Here is a 26,163-nt window from a genome sequence, read left to right on the forward strand (position 1 = left end):
GGCGAGTAGAGCCCCCGCCCCGCGCCCCGCCCCGCGCCCGCCGCAGGGTCATTAGCGTCCCGGGGCGCGCCCGCGGGTCACTGCGCCCGGACCGCGCTCCCGGGCGGGCCTCCGACCATGGAGAGGAGGGCTCGGAGCTCCTCCAGAGAGGCGCACGGCAGAGGCGGCGGGTCCCCCCACAAGGAGAAGAAGAGGGCGAGGGCCGAGAGGGGCGGTGGAGGCCGCGGGCGCCGGGACGCAGGGCGCGAGCGGGCGGGGAGCCGGGGGGCGTCCCCCGCGCCCGCAACCACCGTGGTGGACGTGGATGAGGTCCGGGGCTCCGGTGAGGAGGGCACCGAGGTGGTGGCGCTGCTGGAGAGCGAGAGGCCCGAGGAAGGTATGGCAGGTCGGGAATGTGGGAGGCGGGGCGGGGGGTGCTTTGCACGTGGTACCCAAGAGATGTCAGATCGAGTGGAACGAGTCACGGCTCTGAGAGCCACCGAGGCCAGAGCAGCCGGCGGGACCTGCTCAGATAACAAGAAGGTGAAAGGTCTGAGTTAGGACCTGCCGGCCTCCTGCCCAGTGGCGGGGACCCAAATACATCAGAAGAAATACAGATAGCATCAACTAAATACCGTTGGTCTCAGAGGCGAGCCATGGATGGGAAGTGGGAGGGACTGTGGTCCACGCTGGGGACCAATGAACACTTTTGGCAAAGGAATCTTGCAGCGGTTTTTGTGGCCGAGGAAGAGTATATGGGCACCTAAGTTAAGACATTTATGAACTGGCGATTCTGGGCAAGTATGAAGCTTATTCTTCTCTCCTCATCCCCACCCCTCGGTCTTACCTGAAAGTATTTTAAACTTTCTTCGGGGTGATCGTTTGGCAACAGAGCCAAGTGCAGAAGAGCTAGACCTGAATTTAAGTCTCATCTAGCTAGCCATGTGATCAGAGGTGGGGCCTTAACCAGCTATGCCAGGCGGATAACAACAGTACCTGCCTCTCAGGGTAGGTGTGAGGATGAAGGGAGATACATCCAAAGCACTTTGCACAAAGCTTGAAGCACAGAACAGCCCCAATTAGAACAGAATCCTTGCAAGCTAAAATAGAGGAAAGTTAGTAGAGTCACAGGGAAAGATGTCTTTTTGGCTTCTGTGGGTGCAGCAACTCTTAGGAACAAATTTATCTGTTTCCAATCCTTTTTATAGTGAACGGAAGAAAAAAATTCATTACACTTTAAGTGTAGAATGACAGAAGTCCAGAGGAGGTCAGTAAGGAATCGTGTGTTCTTTTGCTTTCTGCGGGCTATGAAGTTTTAACATCATTTCCTGGTTACCAGCAACACAGTACATGCGGGAACATTGAAAGCTATGATTTGACAAAGACTCTTACAGTTGGGGTGCGGGTTATATGGGCCATGTTAATGCCGTTTTGCCCAACTGATGCCCTTTCATCAGTCAGAAACTTCCAGTGATTAAAGGTTTGTTAGGCTCATGGCTACAGTATTGCTGAGGTGAGAGGTCTCGTAAGTATTGATTGTGCTTCAGACCAGTGGTTGGGGAAGCAACAAAGGGAGCCCCGCACGTACGGAGTCTTACTATATGCCAGGCACACACTAGGTGTTTTACTGAGTATTATTGTTCCCGCATCACTGATGGGGAAACATGCGGGGAAATTAAGTACCTTGCTGAAGACCTGCAGCTGGGAAGTGGAAGAGCCAGATTCCAGAGTTCGCCCATCCTGGAGTGGTGCTGCCCCGGCTTCCTGGTCATGGTCCCAGCACGGGCACGCGCTGCGTGGCCTCAGGCAAGGAGTGTCACCTTGGTGGGCCTTGCTCAGTCTCTCCAGCTATAAAGTGACTAGAGCCCGAGACCCCAAGCAGTAGATGAGAAGTCCCATTGAGGATGAGGTGGCTTTGCTGAGCCCTTGTCTGGGAAGCTTCTGTGGCTTCCACGGGTCAGGGGAGCAAGAGGAGCCACAGCCCCCCTCCCCCTCCCCTAGCACCATGCTCCCACGACCAGGCTCCTTAAGACTTGGGAGAAATGAAAAGAGCTTCACCTTACCAAAATGTTGGAGATTCTTAGACTATGTCATATCTAAGGCTCTTTCTGTCTTAACATTTAATACTCTACTGTATATTTAAGCCAAACAACTCTTGGAACTCGTTCCAAGGGAACAATACTTTGTGAGTAAAGCTATAAGTTAGATTTGGGGTATAAATATTAGTTTTTTGTTCACATCTCTAACTCCTATGTGAAGGCATTTTGAGGCCTTTCTTCCCTTATAAAATGCTATTTTGTCTGTATGTGTATTTATTTCTTTTTACTTGCCCTGGTTACCACTGGCAAGTGAAATATGTTTATAAACTAAACATGGCAATACCACCCTGATTGTCCTTAGGGAAGAATATTGTAAAAACTAACATGATGTTGATAGAGTAGCATTTCCCAAAATAAATTGCATGAGAAATACATTTTATGGAACATGAATTTCCTTGGAGAAAACACTGCCTGGTCAACTGTTTGGGAAACCCTAGGTTAAACAAAGCTAAGAATGCTCCTTTACTGCAGGGATTCTCCTCCCCTCGCTCTGCAGATGAATACTGGGGGCTCTAGAAGTAGGACACAGAACACGGGATTTCCTAAACTTGTTTGCCCGGGAACTCTTGCTTTGAGGAGCACCCCGTGGGGTTAGTGTTCCGTGGGACACGCTTTGGGAACTACCATACTACGGCATTTAGCGCTGATGTCAGTTTTGGGCTGAGGCAGCTTGTGTAGCAAGTGACCAGTTTGGTGATGACATTTCCAATTATTTTCCAGGCACGGAAACCAAATAGTCAAGCCTACCAACTAGTTTTCCTCTTTTTTCCCATCCCTTAAAAATGAGCTTTTCACCTTCCTAATCTTTAGTCAACTTCTGGTCATTTATGATGTTTTTAAACTCACAAATAGACCCCTTTGGTCAGTTTCCCAGTACCTGGAGATTAAAATTCTTGAGGTTTCCATAACTATTACATTTAAATAATTTTCTCTATCCACTTTTCCTTCATCCTTACAATTCAACAAACATTTATCGAGCACCTGTATTGTGTCAGGCACTATTCTAGGCCCCGTGGACACAACATAAATAACCCAGGAGGCCTGTGCTCTTGAGATTAACTCTCCCTGAAAAATTTCCATTTATCATTCAAGTAATCTGGAAGTTCTATAATCCAGTTCCTCATTACTTTTATTTACAGACACTACTAGGCTAATATTACCCCCATAGGGATGATTTTTCAAAGACTCTATGGAGACCCTAATCCAAAGAATTGGAGGAATTGGAGACATTTGGGGCAGGGAGTAGGCAGGGAAGTCATTTCAGGGAAGATGAGCCTCTGCACACATGTGGTTTGAATCATTTCAGAATCAACACCTGATACATGATAAGCACACGTCAGTGATTTTGATGTGTATGCGTCATTTCATACTTACATCAACACGATGAAGGCTATCTCGTGAGAGAGCTGTGAGATAGTGATTATGAGCTAGTTAGCATCCCCACTGCAGAGGAGGAAGCAGGTTTGAAGAGGTCATGTGCCTTGCTTAAGGTCACTGGACAGAAAATGGTGCAGCCAGAACTCGAACCCAGACCTTCTGCCCAGATTCTGTGCTCCTTCCAGGTACCCCACTACTGCCTTTCCAGAAGCCTGCTCCATCTTCCACAGCCCCACAGAGCCCTTCACAGACAATGTCCCACCATGTGAACTGACCACTGATATCCAGCTCCCTCTAAATTTCCAGCAAAGTCTACACACTGCTCTGACCCTTCTACTAAGAACTGGACCAACAAGTACTGGTCAGTGAATACGGTAACATTCCAATATAATTATTCTTTTCCTTTCTTTTTTTTTTTTTTTTTTTTTTAGGTACCAAATCTTCAGGTTTAGGGGCCTGTGAGTGGCTCCTGGTCCTCACGTCCCTGCTCTTCATCATTGTGACCTTCCCTTTTTCGATTTGGTTCTGCATAAAGGTAAGATTCCGTGAGAACCCAATAAGGAACTTCTGGTGCTTCTCACTGACCACAGGTCCACTCCTCTGTGACTTGGTATGTGCCGTCTGCTCTGCATGGAATGGCCTCACCCCCCCCCCATCCGCCAGGAGAGCTCTTCTTCCTTTCAGACCTTGCTCACATGTAACTGTGAAGCCTTCCTTGTCTCCCGCAAGATCACTTCCTTCCTTGTGTCCTTGTCTCTTTCTGCTTTCATAACCATGCTAGCAGTTACCGCGTATATACTCTTTGTCGACACCCAATCTCTCCCATTCGACTGAGAGCCCTCAGGTCAGGGCCTACGTCTAGGTCATCTGCACTCTGCAACAGAGATCGGCCCAGAATTGATGATGGCGTCCACTTCTGGCACAGCTTCTATGCCATGAATGACAGTTTGGCCCGCCGGTGGTTACACCTGCCTGTCCCTGAAGTAAATGAAGACCATGTCTGTTCGGGAAGCACGTGCAGACAGAATTAGAAATGCAAGGGATTTATTGGGAGGCATTGTCTGTGGAAGATTGAGGGGAGAGGGAGCAAGAGTAGGCAGAGAGAGCCTTCAGACGGTGATGCAGGTCTAACACCTGCGCTGAGAAGTGAAGGAAGGATGGGACAGAAAAAGCCTCAGAGTGTGGTGTAGCATCAGCCAGCCTGGAAGGGAAGTCCAGAGCCAAGTCTGCTTCAGAGAGGAGTTTCGTGAGGGGCGGAAATGGCCAGGCCTGAGTACCCCTGCCATTGTTATCATTGGCTGGAGCTGCCAGGGAAGAGCATGTCCTTGTCTGGAAGGCTACGGGTGCTGCTGTAGCCATTGCTGATTGCATTCCTCATGCAGGCTCTCCTCCCCCTCTTATCCCCTCCTCCCCCTCCTCTTCTTCCTCTGCCCCCCACCACGTCCTTTTTCACGGATTTTGTCCAGTGCCTTTTCTGAATCCATTGAGATGATCACGTGGTAGTTGCCCTTTATTCTACTGAGATGGTGTATTACATTCATCGAATTTTGGATGTTAAACCAACTGCACGTTCCTAGTACAAACTGCACTTGGTTATGGTGTCTGATCCTCTTTATATGTTACCGGCTTCAGGCTGCTGGTAGTTTGTTGAGGGTTTTACAGCTGTATTCATAAGAGATATTGGTCTGTAGTCTCCTTGGGATGTCTCTCTCTTGTTTTGGCATCAGGGTAATACTAGCCTCAGAGAAGGAGTTGGACGGATTTCTCTCCTCTTCTGTTTGCGGGGAGAACTTGTGAAGAACTGGTATTACTTCCTTGTTAAATGCGTGGCTAATTCACCAGTGAAACCATCTGGTCCTGGACTTTTCTCTATGGGAAATTTCAAAACTACTAATTCAGTCTTTTACTTCTGGGTCTTTTCAGTTTGTTGGTTTGTTTGTTTTTCTCAAGTCAGCTCCTGCAGTTGCATCTATACCAGGATTTGTTTATTTCACTTAAGTTATATCTAAATTGGGGCATATAGTTGTTCATAGTATTTTCTTTAAAAAAATTTTTTTTTTAATTTCTGTAAGGACAGTAGTGATGTTCCTGTCATTCCTTTTTCATTCCTGATTTTGGAAATTTGAGTCTTCTTTTTTTTTCCCTCCCAATCCATTTAGCTAAATATTTGTCAATTTTGCTGATCTTATTAAAGAACCAATTTTGGGCTGATTTTCTCTATTGTTTTTCTATTTTCTATTGCATTTATTTCCACTCTAATCTTCATTATTTTCTTCTTTCTGCTTGCTTTAGGATTAATTTGCTCTTCTATTTCCAGTGTCTTACAGTAGACAATGAGGGTTTTATTTTGATATATTTCTTCTATCGCAGGCATCTACAGCTATAAGTTTTCCTCTACGTACTGCTTTAGTTGCATCCCATATGTTTTGGTGTCTGTGTTTTTGTTTTCATTCAGCTCAAAATATTTTCTAATTTCTCTTTTGATTTCTTCTTTGATCCATTGATTATTTTAGAGTGTGTTGTTCAGTTTCTATATATTATGAATTTCCTTGTTAATGATTTCCAATTTCATTCCATTGTAGTCAGATAATATACTTTGTGTAATTTCAGTAGTTTTAAATTTATTGAGGTTTGTTTTATGGCTAGCATTTGATCTATCCTAGAGATGTTTCATGTGTTCTTTTTATTTTTTTAAAGATTTTTACTTATTTATTTGAGAGAGTGAGAATGAGAGAGAGAAAGAGAGGGCACAAGAGGGAGGAGGGTAAGAGGGAGAAGCAGACTCCCCACTGAGCAGGGAGCTTGAGGCAGGGCTCCATCCCGGTAACTCTGATATCATGACCTGAGTCGAAGGCAGACGCTTAACCAACCAAGCCACCCAGGCACCCCGAGGTTTCATGCGTTCTTGAGAAGAAAGTGTATTTTGCTATTGTTGGGTATTGTATGTAGATATCTGTTAGGTCTAGTTTGTGTATAGTGTTGTTCAAGTCTTATTTCCTTTTTTATCTTCTGTCTAGTTCTCTCCATGATTAAAAGTGGAATATTAAATTCTCCAACTATTATTGTTGCTTGAATTGTCTATTTCTCCCTTCAGATCTTTTGGTTTTTGCTTCTTGTATTTTAGATCTCTGTTTTTAGGTACATATATGTTCATCATTGTTATACTTTCCTAATCCATTGGCCCTTTTATTGTTATACAATGTCCCTCTTTATCACTAGCACATTTTTGTGCGTCTGTTTTAAATTCCATTTTGTCTTGGGTGCCTGGGTGGTTCAGTGGGTTAAGCATTCAACTCTTGATTTTGGCTCAGGTTGTGATTTCAGGGTCCTGGGGTCGAGCCCCTCATCGGGCTCTGTGCTCATCAGGGAGTCTGCTTGAGGATTTTCTCTCCCTCTCCCTCTGCCCCTCCCCGTGCATGTGCATGTGTGTTCTCTCTCTCTCTCAAATAATTAAATAAATCTTTAGGGGGAAAAAAAGATGGTAAACCCTAAAAGTCAATTAGGTAGAGGATACTAAAGCAGAATGATGTCTAACATTTGAGCAAGGTTTCAAAGGAGTTCGGCTCCTCTGCATCTCTAGGACGAATTTGTTTCTTCCAGTAAAAGCAGAAGAGAAACAAGTAATGCCAGGGAGCCAGGAAGTCAGGGCTGCCTGGGGCCTGCTCTAGGAACCAAATCTAGGTGTTCATTCTCATTCACTGTTTCAACAAGCACGGCAGGATTCAGGCACAGGAGTTGTAAACCTCGGAAGGATCAATAAGACATGGTACTTGACTCCAAGGGACTTACAGTGGGGAGCGGAGCCTGTGCCCTTAGGAAGCACACTTCAAAAGTGTTACTTTTGGTCTCTTCATGACATTTTCATATTTGACTAATTATGATTCAGTGGAGCTTTCTAAAGTGGAGAGAGGATGAAGAAGGAAAACAAACATGTCTACAGTCACAAATAATCTCTTTGTTCATTCAACAGGAGTTCACAGGTGGGGCATATATACAAATAAACAGACCAAATAGGCCAAGGATAAGCAAGCAGTAGAACCCAGATTTTGATCCTGGGCCAGAAAATGAAGTTTATTTTTTGAAGTACTTGTGTTTACTTTCCTGTTTCTCTTCTAACATACAGACATTTCTACACAGAGAATCTCCCTTTTTGTCTTTTAAAAATAACTACACATTTTCAGGGCACGCTTAATTTTTCTAGATACATCACCAATGAGAACTGACAAACTGAAATCCAATTGAATCATTTCGAAGCAACCTCAAAAGAAATTGCAGTTTGAAACAAATATCACAACACGTATTAAAATATACTCCCTCTTTCTATTAAATAGCTAATGTGGGCTACATAGAAAAGCTAATGATGCAGAAGTCAGAGCAAAATACAAGATTAAGCATGCTGTGGTTTTCTTGATTTAGATATGTTTGATATGGAAGAAGCGTGACAATCATGGGTCGTTAATCAAAATTCTGCTCATGGTTTCAAAAATTACCATGGCCAATATACTTTCACGGGGTTCTGAAGTTCTACACTTACTAAGTGTAGATTTTGGAAATGTAAATGTTAATAGAAACTTTTTCTCGGTTCTCATAACTGAAGTTTCCTGATATCTAGGACTACTCTCGTGTGCCAAGGCCTTTCAAAGACCTTATTTTTATTTCTTGGAGTGTTTCAAAAGTATTATTTTTCCCTTTAGGTTGCACAGGAGTATGAGAGAGTAATAATATTCCGACTGGGACACCTGCTTCCTGGAAGAGCCAAAGGCCCAGGTAAGAAACACCCATTTGGCCCCCATAGACCTGCCAATTTCTTTAATCATATTTGTAATGTGGACCTCAGATTATATGAAGTCACCTGATTTGTGATATCTGCATTTTCTAATCTGTTACTTGTAACACAGGTTATGAAAGATTCTTCAGAGAACATTACTATCGGGTCACAGTGACCAAGAGAGAGGATGGGTGCAGAGAGTCAAATGCTGGGGCCAAGCTGGCTGGAGTAGCAAGTAGGCTTAGGACCCATGGCTGGACACTGGTTTGAGCAAAACAGGTTTGGGTAGAGCAAAGCTGGGCTAGTTCAGAATCTGGGAGGTCAGACCAGACCATGGGAGATAGGCAAAGTCCAGCATCCGAGTGACAAATTGGCCTTTGGTTCGTGGAATTTAGAAAACATAGATGGAGCCCGGGAGGTGAGGATGGATAAATGAGACATGGTTTCTGATCTCTAGGACCTTAAAGTCTAGTGGAGTTGATGTGCAGAGGCCCAAGCACAGATGGAAGTATGGTTAGTCTATAATAAAGTCTAGTAGTTGGGGTTTGGAGATCCCAGCTAGCCAGAAAGACATGGGAAGGAGGAAAGTCCCAGGTGCATATATTGGAAGGGGTCCACTTTCCAAGACAGCTTTACAGAAACAAGTAGAGAATAGAGACTAGACTAGAAGACACAAATCCAAGATTGACAATTCAGAACAAGCAGATGGGTCCATATAAAAGTAGAACCAGACTCTGTGATCTAGGGCAGGGACCATCTTGTTCTGGTTCTAGTTTTCAGCATCCTTCTTTATTGGGGCTAGAAAGGGCTAGTAGCCAGGCTGCTCCTCAGAGAGGTCCTGGGCTCTGTGAGGTGCTGCTGGTTGGCTCTTACAGGAGCCCACACTGTCCAGTGGCTCTCAGAAAATCTCAGTAAGTCAATCTAAAAATATTTATTGCACACTGACCCTGTACATTGCATTAGGTGCATGGGGCTGGTATCATGATATTGCTATTGTGGTCCCTCTGGAGCTCACATTTTAAGAAGTACCACATGGAGGTTGCCGGCTCTAAAGTTGGTCATATTGGTACATGCGTGGATTCAAAAATAATTTTACAGAGTCCCTAAAAGGCACTAAGTCAAGCACTAAAACTAACAAGAGTGCATAAGACACTCTTGTTAGGGAGTTAAATCTAGTGAAGAAGACAGACATGTTACTCAAGCTCTGGAGGGGTCAGCACCATGACCAAGGTGACCATACAGCCCATTTTGCTGGAGTTAATCCCTGTTTATGTCTGTTGTCCTGGAGTAAGTTGTAACAGTGCTCTCCTTTCACCCTCAAAGGTGTCCTAGATTGAACAAAAAACTATATGGTAACCTTAGCAACCACAAACTCAATATAGGGGTAGAGGTGGGATTGCCCAGTTGGTCTGTGTGTAGTTGGAGGCTAAGGAAAGCAATGTAATATGCACCCTGACCCCAAAGAGGTGAAGCCCAAACAATCTCCATGCTAACCATTCACCTGTCAATTTCCTGCGCCCTCTTCTAGGCCTTTTCTTCTTTTTGCCCTGCCTGGATACCTGCCACAAGGTTGACCTTCGTCTCCAAACTTTGGAGATACCCTTTCACGAGGTAAGTCAATGATGGATTTTGCTCTCTCCCTACATTTCGTATGGCTGAGCTACCAATTCTGGTCCAAGGCAAAATGACTATTTAAGTTCAAAGGTAGAAAAGGAAAGTAGAGATAAGGGCTGTATCCAAATTAAAAACTCCTGTGTATCAAAGGACATGATCAAAAGAATGAACAGGTAACCTATGGGGTGGAAGAAAATATTTGCAAATAATACTTCTGATAAGAGATTAATACCCAGAATATATAAAGAAATCTTACAAATCAATGAGAAAGCAAACAACTCACTTAAAAAGGGGCAGAGAACTTTGTGATGGTTAATTTTATGTGTCAGCGTGGCTAAGCTAGGTTTCCCTTTTATCGGAGTGTATCCTTTCAAGTTTTTCTATGTATGTGGTTCTATTTACAGACAGGTATACATATCCTACGATTTCATAACATGCCTTTTTCACTCAACACTGTTGGATCATGTTTTCAGATATTAACTATGTTTCTACCCCTTTGTCTTATTTCTTTTCAAGATTTTATTTTTACGTAATCTCTACACCCAACGTGGGGCTTGAACTCGCAACCCCAAGATCAAGAGTCGTGTGCTTTTCCCACTGAGACCCCCAAGCACCCTTTGTTTTAAATGGACACATAGCATTTCATCGTAGGGATATACCACAACTCACAATTCCCTATTGCGAATATTAATTTATTTCTAATTTTTTATTATAATAAGCAACACTGTGAATGACATCCTTGCAGCTAAATCTTTAAAATATGTCCTTGTGATAAGTGTCTAAAAACGGAAATGTTGAGAACATGCAGGTTTTAAGGCTCTTGGTGTGTAGCACCAGTCTGCCCCCTAGTGTGCATTCAGCAAACAACATATCAGAGTGCTTGTTTCCCAGAACGTGCTTCTCTTTTAGCATTTTTTTGGCACCGGGTTAAAAAGACCTGATATACAATTAACTGAATGTTTTCCTCTAAGAAAATTATTCCTGGTATTTTTTTTTATTAATAATGATTTTTTATTATATTATGTTAGTCACCATACAGTACATCCCCGGTTTTCGATGTAAGGCTCGATGATTCATTAGTTGTGTATAACACCCAGTGCACCATGCAATATGTGCCCTCCTTACTACCCATCACCGGTCTATCCCATTCCCCCACCCCCCTCCCCTCTGTAGCCCTCAGTTTGTTTCTCATAGTCCATAGTCTCTCATGTTTCATTCCCCCTTCTGATTACCCCCCCTTTCTTTATCCCTTTCTTCCCCTACTGATCATTCTAGTTCTTATGTTCCATAGATGAGAGAAATCATATGATAGTTGTCTTTCTCTGCTTGACTTATTTCACTAAGCATTATCTCCTCCAGTGCCGTCCATGTTGTAGCAAATGTTGAGAACTCATTCTTTCTGATTGCTGAGTAATATTCCATTGTATATATGGACCACAACTTCTTAATCCAGTCATCTGTTGCAGGGCATCTCGGCTCCTTCCATGATTTAGCTATTGTGGACATTGCTGCTATGAACATTGGGGTGCATATGGCCCTTCTCTTCACTACGTCTGTATCTTTGGGGTAAACACCCAGTAGTGCAATGGCTGGATCATAGGGTAGCTCAATTTTTAACTTTTTAAGGGACCTCCACACGGTTTTCCAGAGTGGCTGTACCAACTTGCATTCCCACCAACAATGTAGGAGGGAATCCCCTTTCTCCACATCCTCTCCAACAATTGTTGTTTCTTGCCTTGTCTATTTTTGCCATTCTAACTGGCGTAAGGTGGTATCTCAGTGTGGTTTTGATTTGAATTTCCTTGATGGCTAATGATTTTGAACATTTTTTCATGTGTCTGTTAGCCATTTGTATGTCTTCATTGGAAAAGTGTCTGTTCATATCTTCTGCCCATTTTTTGATTTGTTTATTTGTTTCTCGTGTATTGAGTTTGAGAAGTTCTTTGTAGATCTTGGATACCAGTCCTTTATCTGTAGTGTCATTTGCAAATATATTCTCCCATTCCGTGGGCTGCCTCTTAGTTTTTCTGACTGTTTCCTTGGCTGTGCAGAAACTTTTAATCTTGATGAAGTCCCATAAATTCATTTTATCTTTTGTTTCTCTTGCCTTTGGGGATGTGTCATGAAAAAGGTTGCTTTGGCTGATGTCATAGAGGTTGCTGCCTATGTTCTCCTCTAGAATTTTGATGGATTCCTGTCTCACATCGAGGTCTTTCATCCATTTGGAGTTTATTTTTGTGTATGGTGTGAGATAGTGGTCAAGTTTCATTCTTTTGCATGTAGCTGTCCAATTTTCCCAGCACCATTTATTGAAGAGACTGTCTTTTTCCCACCGGATGTTTTTTCCTGCTTTATCAAATATTAGTTGCCCAAAGAGCTGAGGGTCCATTTCTGGGCTCTCTATTCTGTTCCATTGGTCTATGTGTCTGTTTTTGTGCCAGTACCATGCTGTCTTTGTGATCACAGCTTTGTAGTACAGCTTGAAATCTGGCATTGTGATGCCCCCAGCTTTGTTTTTCCTTTTCAACAGTTCCTTGGAGATTCGGGGTCTTTTCTGGTTCCATACAAATTTAAGGACTATTTGTTCCAGTTCTTTGAAAAACGTTCTCGGTATTTTGATCGGGATAGCATTGAAAGTGTAGATTGCTCTGGGTAGCATGGACATTTTAACTATGTTAATTCTTCCGATCCATGAGCATGGAATATCTTTCCATCTTTTTATGTCTTCCTCAATGTCTTTTAAGAGTGATTTATAGTTTCTAGAATATAGGTCCTTTACGTCTCTGGTTAAGTTAATTCCAAGGTAACGTATGGTTTTTGGTGCTATTGTAAATGGGATGGATTCCCTGATTTCTCTTTCTTCGTTCTCGTTATTCGTGTACAGAAATGCAACTGATTTCTGAGCATTGATTTTGTATCCCGCCACGTTACTGAATTGCTCTATAACTTCTAATAGTTTGGGAGTGGCTTCTTTTGGGTTTTCCATATAGAGTATCATGTCGTCTGCGAAGAGAGACATTTTGACTTCTTCTTTGCCGATTTGAATACCTTTGATCCCTTTTTGTTGTCTGATTGCTGTGGCAAGGACTTCTAGTACTATGTTGAATAATAGTGGCGAGAGTGGGCATCCTTGTCGTGTTCCTGATCTTAAGGGAAAGGCTTCCAGCTTTTCCCCATTGAGAATAATATTTGCAGTAGGCTTTTCATAGATGGCTTTTATGAGCTTGAGAAATGTACCTTCTATTCCTACACTCTGAAGGGTTTTAATCAGGAAAGGATGCTGTATTTTGTCAAATGCTTTTTCGGCATCGATTGGGAGGATCATATGGTTCTTGAGTCTTTTCTTGTTGATATGATGTATCACGCTGATTGATTTGCGAATATTGAACCACGCTTGCATCCCAGGTATGAATCCCACTTGATCGTGGTGGATAATCCTTTTAATGAACTGTTGGATTCTATTAGCAAGTATCTTGTTGAGGATTTTGGCGTCCATATTCATTAGGGAAATCGGTCTGTAATTCTCCTTTTTGAGGGGGTCTTTGTCTGGTTTGGGGATCAAGGTAATATTGGCCTCATAGAATGAGTTTGGTAGCTTTCCTTCTGTTTCTATTTTTTGAAATAGCTTTAGGAGAATAGGTATTATTTCTTCTTTGAATGTTTGGTAGAATTCCCCAGGAAAACCGTCCGGGCCTGGAGTTTTGTTATTTGGAAGGTTGTTTATCACTGACTCAATTTCTTCATAATTAATTGGCCTGTTTAAGAAATCAATTTCTTCCTGTTTCAGTCTTGGTAGTTTATAGGTTTCCAGGAAGGATTCCATCTCTTCCAGATTGCTTAGTTTATTGGCATATAGCTGTTGATAAAAATTTCTAATAATCCTTCCAATTTCAATGGTGTTCGTCGTGACCTCTCCTTTTTCATTCATAATTTTAATAATCTGAGTCCTTTCTCTTTTCTTTTGGATAAGTCTTGCCAGTGGTCTGTCAATTTTATTGATTCTCTCCAAGAACCAGCTTCTAGTCCTGTTGATCTGCTCTACTGTACTTCTGGTTTCTGCTTGATTGATTTCAGCTTTAATTTTGGTCAACTGCTTCCTTGTGCGTGGATTAGGCCTGTCCCTCTGTTGCTGTTCCAGCTTCTTGAGGTGAGAATATAAAAACTGCATTTTAGATTTTTCTATTCTTTTGAGTGAGGCTTGGATGGCTATGTATTTCCCCCTTAGGACTGCCTTTGCAGTATCCCATAGGTTTTGGACTGTTGTATTTTCATTCTCATTGGTCTCCATAAATTGTTTAATTTGATTTTTGATTTCCTGGTTTATCGAGTCATTCCTGAGCAGGATGGTTCTTAGTCTCCAAGTGTTTGAGTTTCTTCCAAATTTTTCCTTGTGGTTGAGTTCCAATTTCAGAGCGTTGTGGTCTGAGAATATGCAGGGGATAATTTCAATCTTTTGGTATCGGCTGAGACCTGTTTTGTGTCCCAGAACATGGTCTATTCTTGAAAATGTTCCATGGGCATTAGAATAGAATGAGTATTCTTTGGTTCTGGGGTGTAGTGTTCTATATATATCTAAGAGGTCCAACTCGTCGAGTATGGCATTCAAAGCCTTTGATTCTTTGCTTAGTTTTTGCCAGGGTGTTCTGTCTATTTCTGAGAGTGGAGTGTTGAGGTCCCCTACTATTAATGTATTTTTATCTATATGTCTCTTTATTCTGGTTAAGAGTTGGCTTGTGTATCTTGCTGCTCCCCTGTTGGGGGCATATATATTTATAATTGTCATATCCACTTGTTGAATACTTCCTTTAAGAATAATATAGTGCCCTTCTGCATCTCTAACTATAGTCTGTAGTTTAAAATCCAATTTATCTGATATGAGAATTGCTACCCCAGCTTTCTTTTGAGGTCCATTTGCGTGAAAGATGGTACTCCATCCCCTTACTCTCAGTCTGAATGCATCTTTGGGTTCGAAATGAGTCTCTTGTAGACAGCAAATGGATGGGTCATTTCTTTTTATCCAATCTGCAACCCTGTGGCGTTTGAAACCAGAATTTAAACCATTAATGTTCAGGCTGAGTACTGAGAGATATGCTTTTAATTCTGCCATGTTGTCAGTAAAGTCTTTGTTTGTATTGGCTGTGATTTTCTGTTTTGTATCACTCTTGGGGCCTTTTTACTTTTATAGAACCCCCCGTAATACCTCCTGTAGGGCTGGTTTCGTGGTTACGAAATTGGCTAGTGACTGTCGATTCTGAAATGTCTTTATTTCTCCATCAATTCTGAATGACAGCCTTGCTGGATAAAGGATCCTTGGCTGCATGTTTTTCTCTGAAAGAGCTTTAAAAATGCTCCCCCAACCCTTTCTCTCATTCCAGGTCTGTGTAGACAGGTCTGACGTAATTCTGATGCCTTTGCCTTGGTACGTGAGAAATTTCTTTGCCCTGGCCGCTTTCAATACTGTATCCTTGGATCTCATATTTGCGAATTGCACTATGACGTGACGTGGTGTAGGTCTGTCATGGTTGAGCTTGGGAGGGGTCCTCTCTGCCTCTTGGACACAAATTTTTGTTTCCCTTGCTAGATTAGGGAAGTTTTCAGCTACAATTTGTTCAAATATCTCTTCTAGACCTCTGTTTTTCTCCACCCCCTCGGGGATGCCGATGATTCTAACATTGGATCGTTTCGTTGAGTCAGTAATCTCCCGTAGCCAACATTCGTGGGCGTGGATTTTTTTAAGACCATCTTCTATTTTTATTTTTTCCTCTATTAACCCATCCTCCAATTCACTAACCCTTTCCTCCGCTTCCGTGACCCTGGCCGTCAGAGCCTCTAGTTTTGCCTGCATTTGGCTCATAGAATTTTTAATTTCTGTCAAATTCGCTCTCATTTCCGCCCTTAGGGATTGTATATTCTCAGTAATATTTTCCTGAATACTTTTTTCAAGTCTACTCGTTATCTTGACTATTGTTACTCTGAATTCCATTTCTGATAATTTGGTTACATCCATATCCGTTACTTCTGTGGCAGAGGCCACTGACTCACTGTCTTTTCTTTGCTGGGGGGGGGGCTTCTCCTTCTTGTCATTCTGATGAAGAGAGGTTGCGGGGTTTCCAGAGCCCAAATTATTGACTGGGTCCCAGGCCGTGCCCCTTGTTTTATAGGGATCTTAGAGATGTGGGCTTCTTCTTTAAAGATTTTATTTATTTACTTATCTGAGAGAGGGAGACAGACAGTCAGCAAGAACGAAACAGAAGCAGGGGAGTGAGAGAGGAAGAAGCAGGCTCCCAGCGGAGGAGCCCGATGAGGGACTCCTTTCCGGAACGCTGGGATCACGCCCTAAGCCGGAGACAGGCGCTCAATGACTGGGCCACCCAGGCACCCGGGTTGTGGGCTTCTTGATTTTTCAGCCTGCCTTCTGTGTTCTGGGGGAGGGGCCTGCCGCGCCGATACTCAGGCAACCCTGTTTGGGTAGAGTCTCGGCGTCCCCTGCGAGGGGGGATGGGGATGGGCACTCTCTGAGCCGGTATTTCCAGGCTTTTGTTCTCTGGTGGCTTTCCCTGGCGGCCGGCTGTGCCTCTTCTGAGGGTCAGAGCATCAGAGGCTGCATTGTCGCAGAACAGAGGGATTGCGGCCCGTTCTCCACTGATGTTCTGGCCACTTTAACTCTGTTACTGTTGGTGCTGCTCAACCCTGCGCCGTCCCGGGATGTGCGCCCCACACCCGGCGTCCCAGCCCTCACTTCCAGGGCCGGCGCGTCTCTGTCCTTTGTGTTTCTAATGCCGCCAGCCACCGGCCGCCCCGCGCTCCCGGGTCTCCCGGTCTCAGTCTATGCCCGGTGAGCGCACCGGGATTCCGGAGTTTCGTGAGAAGCCTGGTGGCGCGCGCACCCGGTTCAGGGTCTCAGTCTGCTGTTTCGCGGGTGCCGACCGCGAGTCCGCCCGCTCCCCCGTGCAGGTGGCCCGCCAGCCGCCAGCCGCCCCACGCACGCTCCGGGAGCTCCCGGTCTCAGTCTGGATCCCGTGAGCGCACCGGGATTCCGGTGTTCCGGGAGATGCCTGGTGGCGCGCGTGTTCACGGCTCACCGGTCTCAGTCCGCTCTCTCGCGGGTGCCCTCTGTGAGTCCGCCCGCTCCCCCGTGCAGGTGGCTGCCGCTTCCCGGCGCCCAAACGCGGCAGCTCCCTCCCCCTTCCGTTTATCTTCCGATATCCGTGCATGGTTTACAGCTCCCCTCTTGGTACCTCAATACTCAGCGCTGGAGATGTTCATTTGTAGAGATCCAGATGCATCATCCTGCGTCTCAGGCTGATTCCGTGGTTATTTAGGCTGGTCTGGTACCTGTCCAGCTCGACTCAGGGGACCGGCTGAAAAAGGGGTCCCCTACTCCTCCGCCATCTTCTCCTGGTATTTTTATAAAACTATTCACAATGGGATTCCTTTAAATTGTGAGTTCTTTAGTTTATTTCATAAAAACTCCATTATCTTCAAAAACATGTCTATTTCGTATAAAAGGGTGGGCCAACGACTTTCTTTTTTTTTTCCTGTAATCTTACTGAGAAAATTTCCCTTGAACACATTTAGCTTCTCTATCACCCCCCTGGGAAAGGATCCCTAAACTAAGTCCTGTTCAGGATGCCTGAGCGGCTCAGTTGCTTAAGCATCTGCCCACAGCTCAGGTCATGATCCCAGAGTCCCGGGTTTGAGTCCCACGCTGGGCTCCCTGCTCCATGGGGAGCCTGCTTCTCCCTCTGCCTGCCATTCCCCCTGCTTGTGTTCTCTCTCTCTCTTTCTCTGACAAATACGTAAAAATCTTTAAAAAAAAAAAATGTCCTGTTCTCCAAACTCTCTTTTCTGCCCAGGTTGTGACCAAAGACATGTTTATAATGGAGATAGATGCCATCTGCTACTACCGAATGGAAAATGCCTCTCTCCTCCTCAACAGTCTTGCTCACGTGCCCAGAGCTGTCCAATTTCTTGTGCAGACCACCATGAAGCGTCTCCTAGCACATCGATCCCTCACCGAAATTCTTCTAGAGAGGAAGAGCATTGCCCAAGATATAAAGGTACTTGGATAAATTTAACATCGAATATGTTGAAATACCTCTTTCTCTTTTATTCACTTTTCCATCCATCATTTATGGAGGCACGTGCAATGGCAGCATCTGGCAGGCATTCACTGTGGAAGGCACCATCCTTCCAGGAGCTGGCAGCTGAGTGAGAGGTCGTCAGACTAACCCTGAGTCAGTCTGGCGACCACTGCTCAGTCATTGCCTCGTTGCCACACGTTCTGCCCTTCATCCCACCCCAGTGGCTCGAGACTCACTGGAGAGTGCCCCCAGAGCACACAGTGGTGGGAGCGGGAGCTGGCAGGGGGCCGGGGCCACACAGGGCAGGTGGGCGGCCACACAGACGTGAGAAGGGATGGTTCCTAGGAGCTGACAGTCTAGCTGGGGAAACAGGCCAAGTTAAATATTCCGTTCAAACAAGACATTCAGCTAAAAAGAAAGTGTTACAGGCGCTTACACAGTTAATCTCCCAATCATCAATCATTGTGATTGACTTGATTGGGAATTAGGGAAGGATTCGAGGGGCAAGAAGTGCCTCACGGGCAGCCTCATCCAGCCGGCAGGTGGCGAGCTCAGCCTCCTCTCCGCGGCCATGATGGCCATCTTCCATTCTTACCAAGACAATTTGGCAAAGGTATTGAGACGGCAGAACAAAGCCGGATTCCCAGCAGCTGGCCAGTCAAATGGCAGTAACCACCAGTGAGGGAGCCTGTCATGGAGGCCATAGGCACCCTGGCCCAGAATCGAGTTAGGAAAGTGGGATGTTGTGGTGTGCAGGGTTGGAGAGGAGGACCTCCTGCAGAAGGGCCGGAGGATCAAAGGCATTGGTGATGATTGCGCCTGAGGGCGCCTGAGCACTCACTCATCTTAGAAGGCGAAGCTCCCAATCATCTGTGACTTGTCCAGCTTGTTACTGATAAAATTGAGAGTAGCATCTTGGTGGAAAAGGGAAGAATTCAGAAAACAAGTTAGAACAAGAGGGACACGGGCAGTTGCTGCCCTGGAAATTAGAAACCACTCCAGCGTGCTCCCCCTCGGCCCCCTGAGCCTCTCTTCCTGCTCATCCCTCCCCTCCAAAGGAGAGAGGACAAGGTCCAGACGCTGGACACCCAAGCTTGCCTTTGTTACACTGAATTATAATTTATGTATGTCCACATTTGTCTTCCCGGATTATGGACTCCATGATGGCAGGGCTCATATTTTATTCATCTCTTTGTTCTCAGCACCCGGCACAGGGCTTGTCACACAGCGGTCAGATAATGTTTTCTGGAGGAGTGAACAAATGAGCCAACTGTTGTAGCCCCCACCCCTTGCCATCCTCCCCTGTGTGCTAACCCTCCAGCCTCCTCAGTGTTTCTCCAGCATTTTCCTGCTCCCAAGCCTCCCCTGCAAGGAATGCTTCCCTTTTCCCCACAGGCAAAATCCTATTTGTCTTTTAAGATGGCACCTCCTCTGTGAGGGCTTTTCAACACTGCTTCCTCTCATCGCCCCCCCCCCCCCAGATTAGTCAGCCTTCTTAGGGCTCTCAGGGCACTAAAGTAGTTAGCTGTCTAGCCACTGAGAAATCATCAGAAACCAGTGAACTGGAAAAGAGTACGGGCCCTCATGGGGTGTGCCATGCCCCTGAGAGCCCCTCCCCTCCTTTCCAGAGCCCATAGTTCATTGTCTTCTGCCTTCTGGGCCTGGGAAGTGGGGCAAACGGGCGGCACCAGCAGGAAGGAAGCACCTCTAAATGAAAACCATCTGGGAGAGACTAGACTCTGGTTCTCTAATAAGTGCCTCTTAAAACAGATTTAACAAGTTCACCGTCTGTATTGGTTTCCCATTGCTTCTGTAACAAATTACCACATACTTGGTGACTTATGACGATGCCAATTTAATCTCATACAGTTTGAAGCCCAGGAGTCCAAAAACAGTTTCACTGGGGCCAAAGTCAGGGTGTCAGCAAGTCTGCTTCGTTCTGGAGGTTCCGAGAGGAGAATTCATTTCCTTGCCTTTTCCAGCTTCTAGTGCCCCCCCACCCTGTTTCCCCAGCTCGTGGCCCCTTCTTCCATCTTCACAGCCCATCCCTCCAAACTCTGCCCTCAGAATCACATCACCTTCTCCTCTTCTGTAGTCCTGTCTCCCTCTGTTCCCTCTGACAAGGACACTTGTGACTGTGTTTGGGCCCCACAGGGAAGATCCTAGAAAATTGCCCAGTTTTAAGATCCTTTACCTTAATCCCATCTGCAAGGTCTCCTCTGGGGTAACATTCATAGGTTCCAGAAATTAGGATATGGATGTCTTGGGGAGCCATTATTCAGCCTACCTCACCATCTTTAATTCCACAAGTATTTATTGAGTGACACTGTGCAAAATTAAGCAACTTTATTTTTTTAAGAGAAAGAGAGACAGGGGTGCCTGGGTGGCTCAGTCGTTAAGCTCCTAACTTCGGCTCAGGGTGTGATCCCAGAGTCCTGGGATCGAGCCCCACATCGGGCTCCTCCACTGGGAGCCTGCTTCTTCCTCTCCCACTCCCCCTGCTTGTGTACCCTCTCTCGCTGGCTGTCTCTTTCTCTGTCAAATAGATAAATAAAATCTTAAAAAAAGAGAGAGAGAGAGAAAGACAGCAGGGAGAGGGGCACAGAGAGAGAGACAGAATCTCAAGCAGGCTCCACACTCAGCATGGAGCCCAATGTGGGGCTCGATCTCACGACCCTGAGATCATGACTGAGCAGAAGTCGAAACTCAGATGCTTAACCAACTGAGCCACCAGGTGCCCCAAAGTTAAGCAACCTTTTGCAAGGCACCGTAACATTAAAACAAAACGGGAAACGAACGTCCCTTCAGGGGAAATGTACTTTCTCAGCTCAGAACAACAGCCATGAGGGCACAGGCGTGCTCTACTCCCACCTGAAGATCCTCACTGACACCTTGACTCTTCCCTCCACAGGTGGCCTTGGATTCAGTGACCTGTATTTGGGGAATCAAAGTGGAGAGAACAGAAATGTGGGTAGGAAATTAAGCAAGAAGAACAATGTGATAAAGGGAAATATTTTGGTTTTATTTTAAAATAATTTTTAAAAATTATTTTCAAGACTTGAGTATTATAGCCACATTGGCATAAATTCGGACAGAGGAAAAAATTACCTAGTACTAACAGCCATAACACAACCACTGTCACATTTAGGCAAATTACTTTCATGATTTTCTCTCCAGGGATTTAAAACAATTTTGTTTGAGATAAAATTCACATAACATAAAAACTCACCATTATAACCATTTTAAAGTACAACGGAGTGTTTTTATGATATTCATAGAGTGGTATCACCATCACAACTGTCTAATTCCAGAACATTTTCATCACCCCAAAAAGAAAGCCCACGCCCATCAGGCAGGGACTCCTCATTGCTCCCTTGTCCCCCCGCCCGACGACACTGAGCTCTGTGCACGCGGCTATCCTAGACGTTTCATACAAAAGCGGTCCTCTATTATATGGCCTTTTGTGTTTGGCTGCTTTCACTTAGCCTGTTGTTTTCAAGGCTCATCTGTGGTGAAGCAGGAATCAGGACGTCATTCCTTTCGAGGGTCAAATAATATCCATTGTGTGGCTAGAGCTCCCTGGTTCACCTGCTCATTCGCTGATGGACATTTGAGTTGGTGCCACTTCGGGCCTATTCTGAATAACACTGCAGTGACCGTTCATGTGCAAGCTTTTGTGGGAGCATGTTTTCGCATATACCTAGCCCTAGAATTACTGGCTCGTATGGTAACTCTATGTTTAACTTCCGTGGAAACGCCAGATTGTTTTCTAGCTATGTCATTTTCATAGTTACAAAGAGGGTAAAAATACAATTTTGTATCTTCTATGTAAGACATTGAGTATTGCTCTTATGTGGTCAGTTCTACTCTTTTTGAAATCAATTCCTTTATAAACTTGGATGCCTTCCCTTATCACGGATAGTATGGCTCTTCAAAGCTGTTTTTCATTGTCCAAATTTAATAGCTGGGGTTTCGATTAAACCTTAAGTGGGAAAAATAATAATGATCCGTCAACGAAAGCACGTGTTCTACTTGTACGGGGCACACCAGGGCGCTGCGGTGACGTCAGTGATATGAGTGCTTGCGTGTGAAGCACTGACTTTCCAGCAGCCCTTCCCTGCCCACCGTCCAGCTCAGAGGTCTAGGGACAGCCCCCCTGTTGGATCAGAATTCGCTGTGCATCCTGAAATCGCAGCAGAGGCCTTGGCCGGCCTGGGTGAACCCCCGGCTGCTACAAGCAGCGCCGCACACCCACCTGCCCGCACTCTCTTTTCCAGCAAGGACGTCCGGCTGCCGGCGGGGCTCCAGCACTCTCTGGCCGTGGAGGCCGAAGCGCAGAGACAGGCCAAAGTGCGGGTGAGCCAGCGCGGGGCGGGCCCACCTCCCACCGAGGCCGAGGCCGAGCGCGCAGACCGGGTCCCCGCGGCTTCCTCGCCCCCCCATCCAGGAGCCGGCGCCCCCCACCCGATGAAAAGTCTTCCCCTAAAGTGTGTTCACAGCCACATGGCCTCTTCCGTGACGCCCTCTCTGAGCCACTGGTGACAGTGAGCGCCTCCTCCTGCTCGAGTCTTGCCTTCCCTCCCCCTCCTTAAAGCCATCTCCCCACCTACATCCCTACATCCCTCTTCTCTCGCCCGAGGTAGTATCAGCTACCTGCCACCTCCGTTACTGCGTTAATGACACCAGGCCCGCATCCCCAGCTCCGCGAAGGCGGTGGAGGGACGACCGCGAGGAGGCCGAGTCCCTCCACGCCAGAGCCGGCAGAGGGCCACGCCACGCACGGCCTCTAGTCAGGCAGGCCGGTGGGCCGCACGGCGGTGGCGCCCGCAGCCCCCGAGGAGGGAGGTGGGGGTGCGGGGAAAAGGACAATGAGGACGGATGGGGGAGACATTTCTCTTAAAGAACAGAAAGCAGGTGAGGAAGAACCCCACCACAGAAGAGCTCGGGAACCCCGGAGTGCTGAGAGGAGCAAAGGGAAGAAAGTGGTCCTGGGGCAGAGCCGCTTCTAGATCTGAGTCTAGTCCTCGTTGCCCACTTGAAGGTGGCAAGCTTGCTCCTCTGAAATGTTCACTCACTCATTTTGCCCTAAGTTACGAGAGTGCAGTGGCTCTCCCCAGATCGGGGTCCTTGAGGAAGGAGGCCATCTGCGTGCGCTTAGCAGGGCCTGGCGCCGAGCGTCGAACAGCGAGTAGAGTAGCGCGTGGGCGCAACAAAGGCGGCACAGTCACGTGGCTTCCGTCCCCGTGTGCTCCGCAGGTGATCGCCGCGGAAGGGGAGGCGGCGGCGTCCGAGGCCCTGAGCAGGGCGGCCGAGATTCTGGCGGGCGCTCCGGCCGCCGCGCAGCTGCGCTACCTGCACGCGCTGCAGGCCCTGGCCACCCACCAGCCTTCCACCGTGGTCTTGCCTCTGCCGTTCGACCTGCTCAATTTCCTGTCTTCGTCCGGCAGCAGAACTCAAGGAAGCCTCCCCTTCCCCAATCCTTCCAAATCTGTCGAGCCACCGAATCCTAAAAAGCAAGACTCTCCCATGCTGTAGGAGCCACGGGCCGTGCCTGGAAGGGGCCTGCAGGGTGACAGCCCCGTCCCCGGAGGGAGGCGCGCGGTCCTCACTTGCGCGCTTTCTTCGGCTGCCACACGGGACGCCCTTGCAACGCAGTCACAACTCAGCAGTCGGAAGCAACTGTCTGTGACAAGAGATGACCTGATGACAAGTTCAGGTGGATCATTTTAATTCGAGTTATTATGGGAAAGAGCTTTAGCCAACATTCTACTTTGGAAAGAATCTTGTGTCTGTATATGGGTAAACTTTGACTTCCAAAGATGTAGTTCAAGAGTCTTTTTTGGCTGTCTGCCCCCTGGCCCCTTTGGCAAGGTCTTTGCGGCTCCCGTGGCCCTTTCTCCGTGTCCATTGTGCTCATCACACGTTATTGTAATCCTGTAGTTAAGATGCAGGCTTCTCTCCAGCTGTACTGTGAACTCCTCTAAGGCACGTCTTGGTCACTGGTCCCCCACCCCCCAACCACAATGAACCTTGTATGCTCCACGGTATGGTCTTCACGTCTAACCCCGATGCGGGCACCACAGTGACACTTAAATGTTCCCCAGCGAATGAAAGAAAATAAGATGTACTTGTGACGGGTATAAAATTTACATCTAATTAAAAGAATTTAAAAGGAATTCTTTTTATGGAGACTCCTTTTTAAAATAGAGAAAAGGACAAAAACATTTACCTGATACATGTTGCTTAAAATCTTAAGAAGCATCACTATACACACGGGACTGATGTATTCTCGGTATAACATTCACCAGCTTGCTTATTTCTCAAACAGTAATGACATTATGTGACCTATACCTCTCCTAAAGCATTCTTTTCTAGTACAGATATTCTTTAACATAAATATATTCTTGTAAGTCTTACTTTCCATTAACTTGTCTTACTCAATTAGAAATATATATCTACAGAAAAAAATTAGCCAATAAGAAAGCATCCTGAGATACAGAGCAAATCCCTATAGACTTAAAAAAATCAGTATTATAAAATATCACTAACATCCCAAAAATATTACCAAAAACGTGTATGTTAGTAAAATGCTACTTATAATGGAAATGTCCATGTTGCTAGTACAGAAAGAAATGGTGGTAACTATTTGGTGGTTGTGCCTTTTTACTCCTCATGTTATCCAAGGTTATTATTTTATATTAGAGACACGTTCCTGCTATCCCTAAGTGAGAACTTTAAACATTTTACATAAACACACAGGTAAAGGGTTTTTGGTTATTAATGTTAACCCATAAAACCCTACAGAGCATTATTTCAGAGAGAAAAAGTATTCTGAGCTCCTAGGAATGGACCTAGAAACTTTTATAGCGTTGTGTCTGTTGAGGACAGGCTGGTTCCCCACTAGGTTTAAGTAACAGAAACAAGACTCAAGATCAAGGATGCTTTGCCTTTCCTGTTCTCTCTCGATGACTTCCACACTTGTGCCCTCTCTGCTATTCCTCCTGTTTTCCAACATCAAAAGACCAAAAGCTCCCTAGTGGCACATGATAATATCGCCGTATATAATGATGCCATCCTAGGGTCATCTCTGTCCTACGCCTCGAAACCTTCTCCTCACCTCCATCCACAGCTGGGGAAACCACACACTCTAGCCCAAGCCTGCAAGCCCGAGGGGTTGGCCAAGCAAAGCATCTTCCCAAGATTATGCAGAACTGTTAGATGATTTCAAAACCTAAATATTCATACGATCATGCCCAATTCATGTATTATTTTAAAAATCAGCTTATATGGTTACTATGTACTGAGATGATAACTTTAAATTTCTTTCAAAAGGCTATTTCATTCAGTTCTGAAAAGTATTTCCACATCTTCTCAAAAGAAGTTTCCCTCTCTACTCCCAAGGACCATACTTGGATGTGGGGGAGTGGCAGTGCTGAAAGGCATAGACTGATTAATCTCAGCTGGAGGCAATGGGAGATTCTGAAGCCAAAGGAGCTGGCAAAGCTTTAAACCACGGAGAAGTGCCAAAACACAAAATATGGAATCCAAAAGGCTGTCAAATCCAAGTAAGGCAAAAGCAGGTACCAAAATCTGCCAAAAGTATGGTACCAGACAGAGGAAAGCAAGCCCTGAGGAGGCAGAAATAGATAGGATGAGAGTTGGGAGAAATTCCTGGGTGATTTCCTAGAATATCTAACAGATTAGGCTTGCAGTTTGCTTTTGTGGACCAGCCAGGGCATGGTCATTGATGATCCAGCCCATTTAAAGGGCCAATTAGAGCATCCCTGAAGTGGAAGGTATTTCTCATGACCACTGTGTTGGCCCACACCCATCCCAAGGTACTGGTTATTGGAGTTAAGATGGCGTCAAGGGTCATTAGTCACTTTTCACCCTATATAGATGACTCCTGATCTCAGGTTGGCAGATGTTGGCATAAATAATGAAGGAGGAGGTAGGGCCATGCTGACTGAGGCATAGCCAGAGCCAGGAACAGAACAATAAGGAATGAATGCCGGGGTAATAAGGTAATAATGGCTTTTAAGACCCTTAAGACTTCCTTGTAGCGTGGCTCCTTTTGTTAAAGAGAGAGTTACCTACAGGTCTGGGGAGTGTCTATGATATCACCCACTGGTTAGTCTCCTCCACTGTCTGGCTCAGTCAACATTTAAATTTCTTATTAGTTTGCCAGAGGGCACCTTCCAGGTCTGCTCAAGCAGGCTGTGATATCTTCAGCTATTAACCG

At 45.7% G+C, this 26,163-nt stretch overlaps 1 protein-coding gene across 2 annotated transcripts; it reads left to right on the forward strand.

Moving 5' to 3' along the window:
* The first annotated feature begins 62 nt into the window (after positions 1-62).
* On the forward strand, positions 63-24,097 carry NPHS2 (NPHS2 stomatin family member, podocin). 2 transcript variants are annotated; one of them, XM_045811324.2, is made up of 8 exons: positions 63-376; positions 3,887-3,990; positions 8,150-8,222; positions 9,752-9,834; positions 17,694-17,897; positions 20,833-20,892; positions 22,199-22,277; positions 23,178-24,097. In XM_045811324.2, exons 1-8 carry the CDS (start codon positions 118-120, stop codon positions 23,429-23,431), a joined length of 1,116 nt encoding a protein of 371 aa, XP_045667280.2. In that variant the 5' UTR covers positions 63-117; the 3' UTR covers positions 23,432-24,097. The 2 variants fall into 2 exon arrangements, with proteins under 2 accessions (XP_045667280.2, XP_045667279.2); XM_045811323.2 differs by having other exon boundaries at positions 64-376; positions 20,833-20,888.
* Positions 24,098-26,163: the final 2,066 nt, after the last annotated feature.

Source organism: Ursus americanus, chromosome 2 (assembly GCF_024610735.1).
Source record: "Ursus americanus isolate L20-20 chromosome 2, mUrsAme1.1.p, whole genome shotgun sequence".
In the NCBI taxonomy this organism is placed as follows: Eukaryota; Metazoa; Chordata; class Mammalia; order Carnivora; family Ursidae; genus Ursus; species Ursus americanus.

What these genes read in the sequence shown, in the direction of transcription:
- NPHS2 (XM_045811323.2), top strand. Translation starts at nt 118, where the DNA reads ATGGAGAGGAGGGCTCGGAGCTCCTCCAGAGAGGCGCACGGCAGAGGC. An exon ending in CGATTTGGTTCTGCATAAAG is followed by an intron (nt 3,991 to 8,149) that starts GTAAGATTCCGT and finishes TTTTCCCTTTAG; the next exon opens with GTTGCACAGGAGTATGAGAG. An exon ending in AGAGACAGGCCAAAGTGCGG is followed by an intron (nt 22,278 to 23,177) that starts GTGAGCCAGCGC and finishes TGTGCTCCGCAG; the next exon opens with GTGATCGCCGCGGAAGGGGA.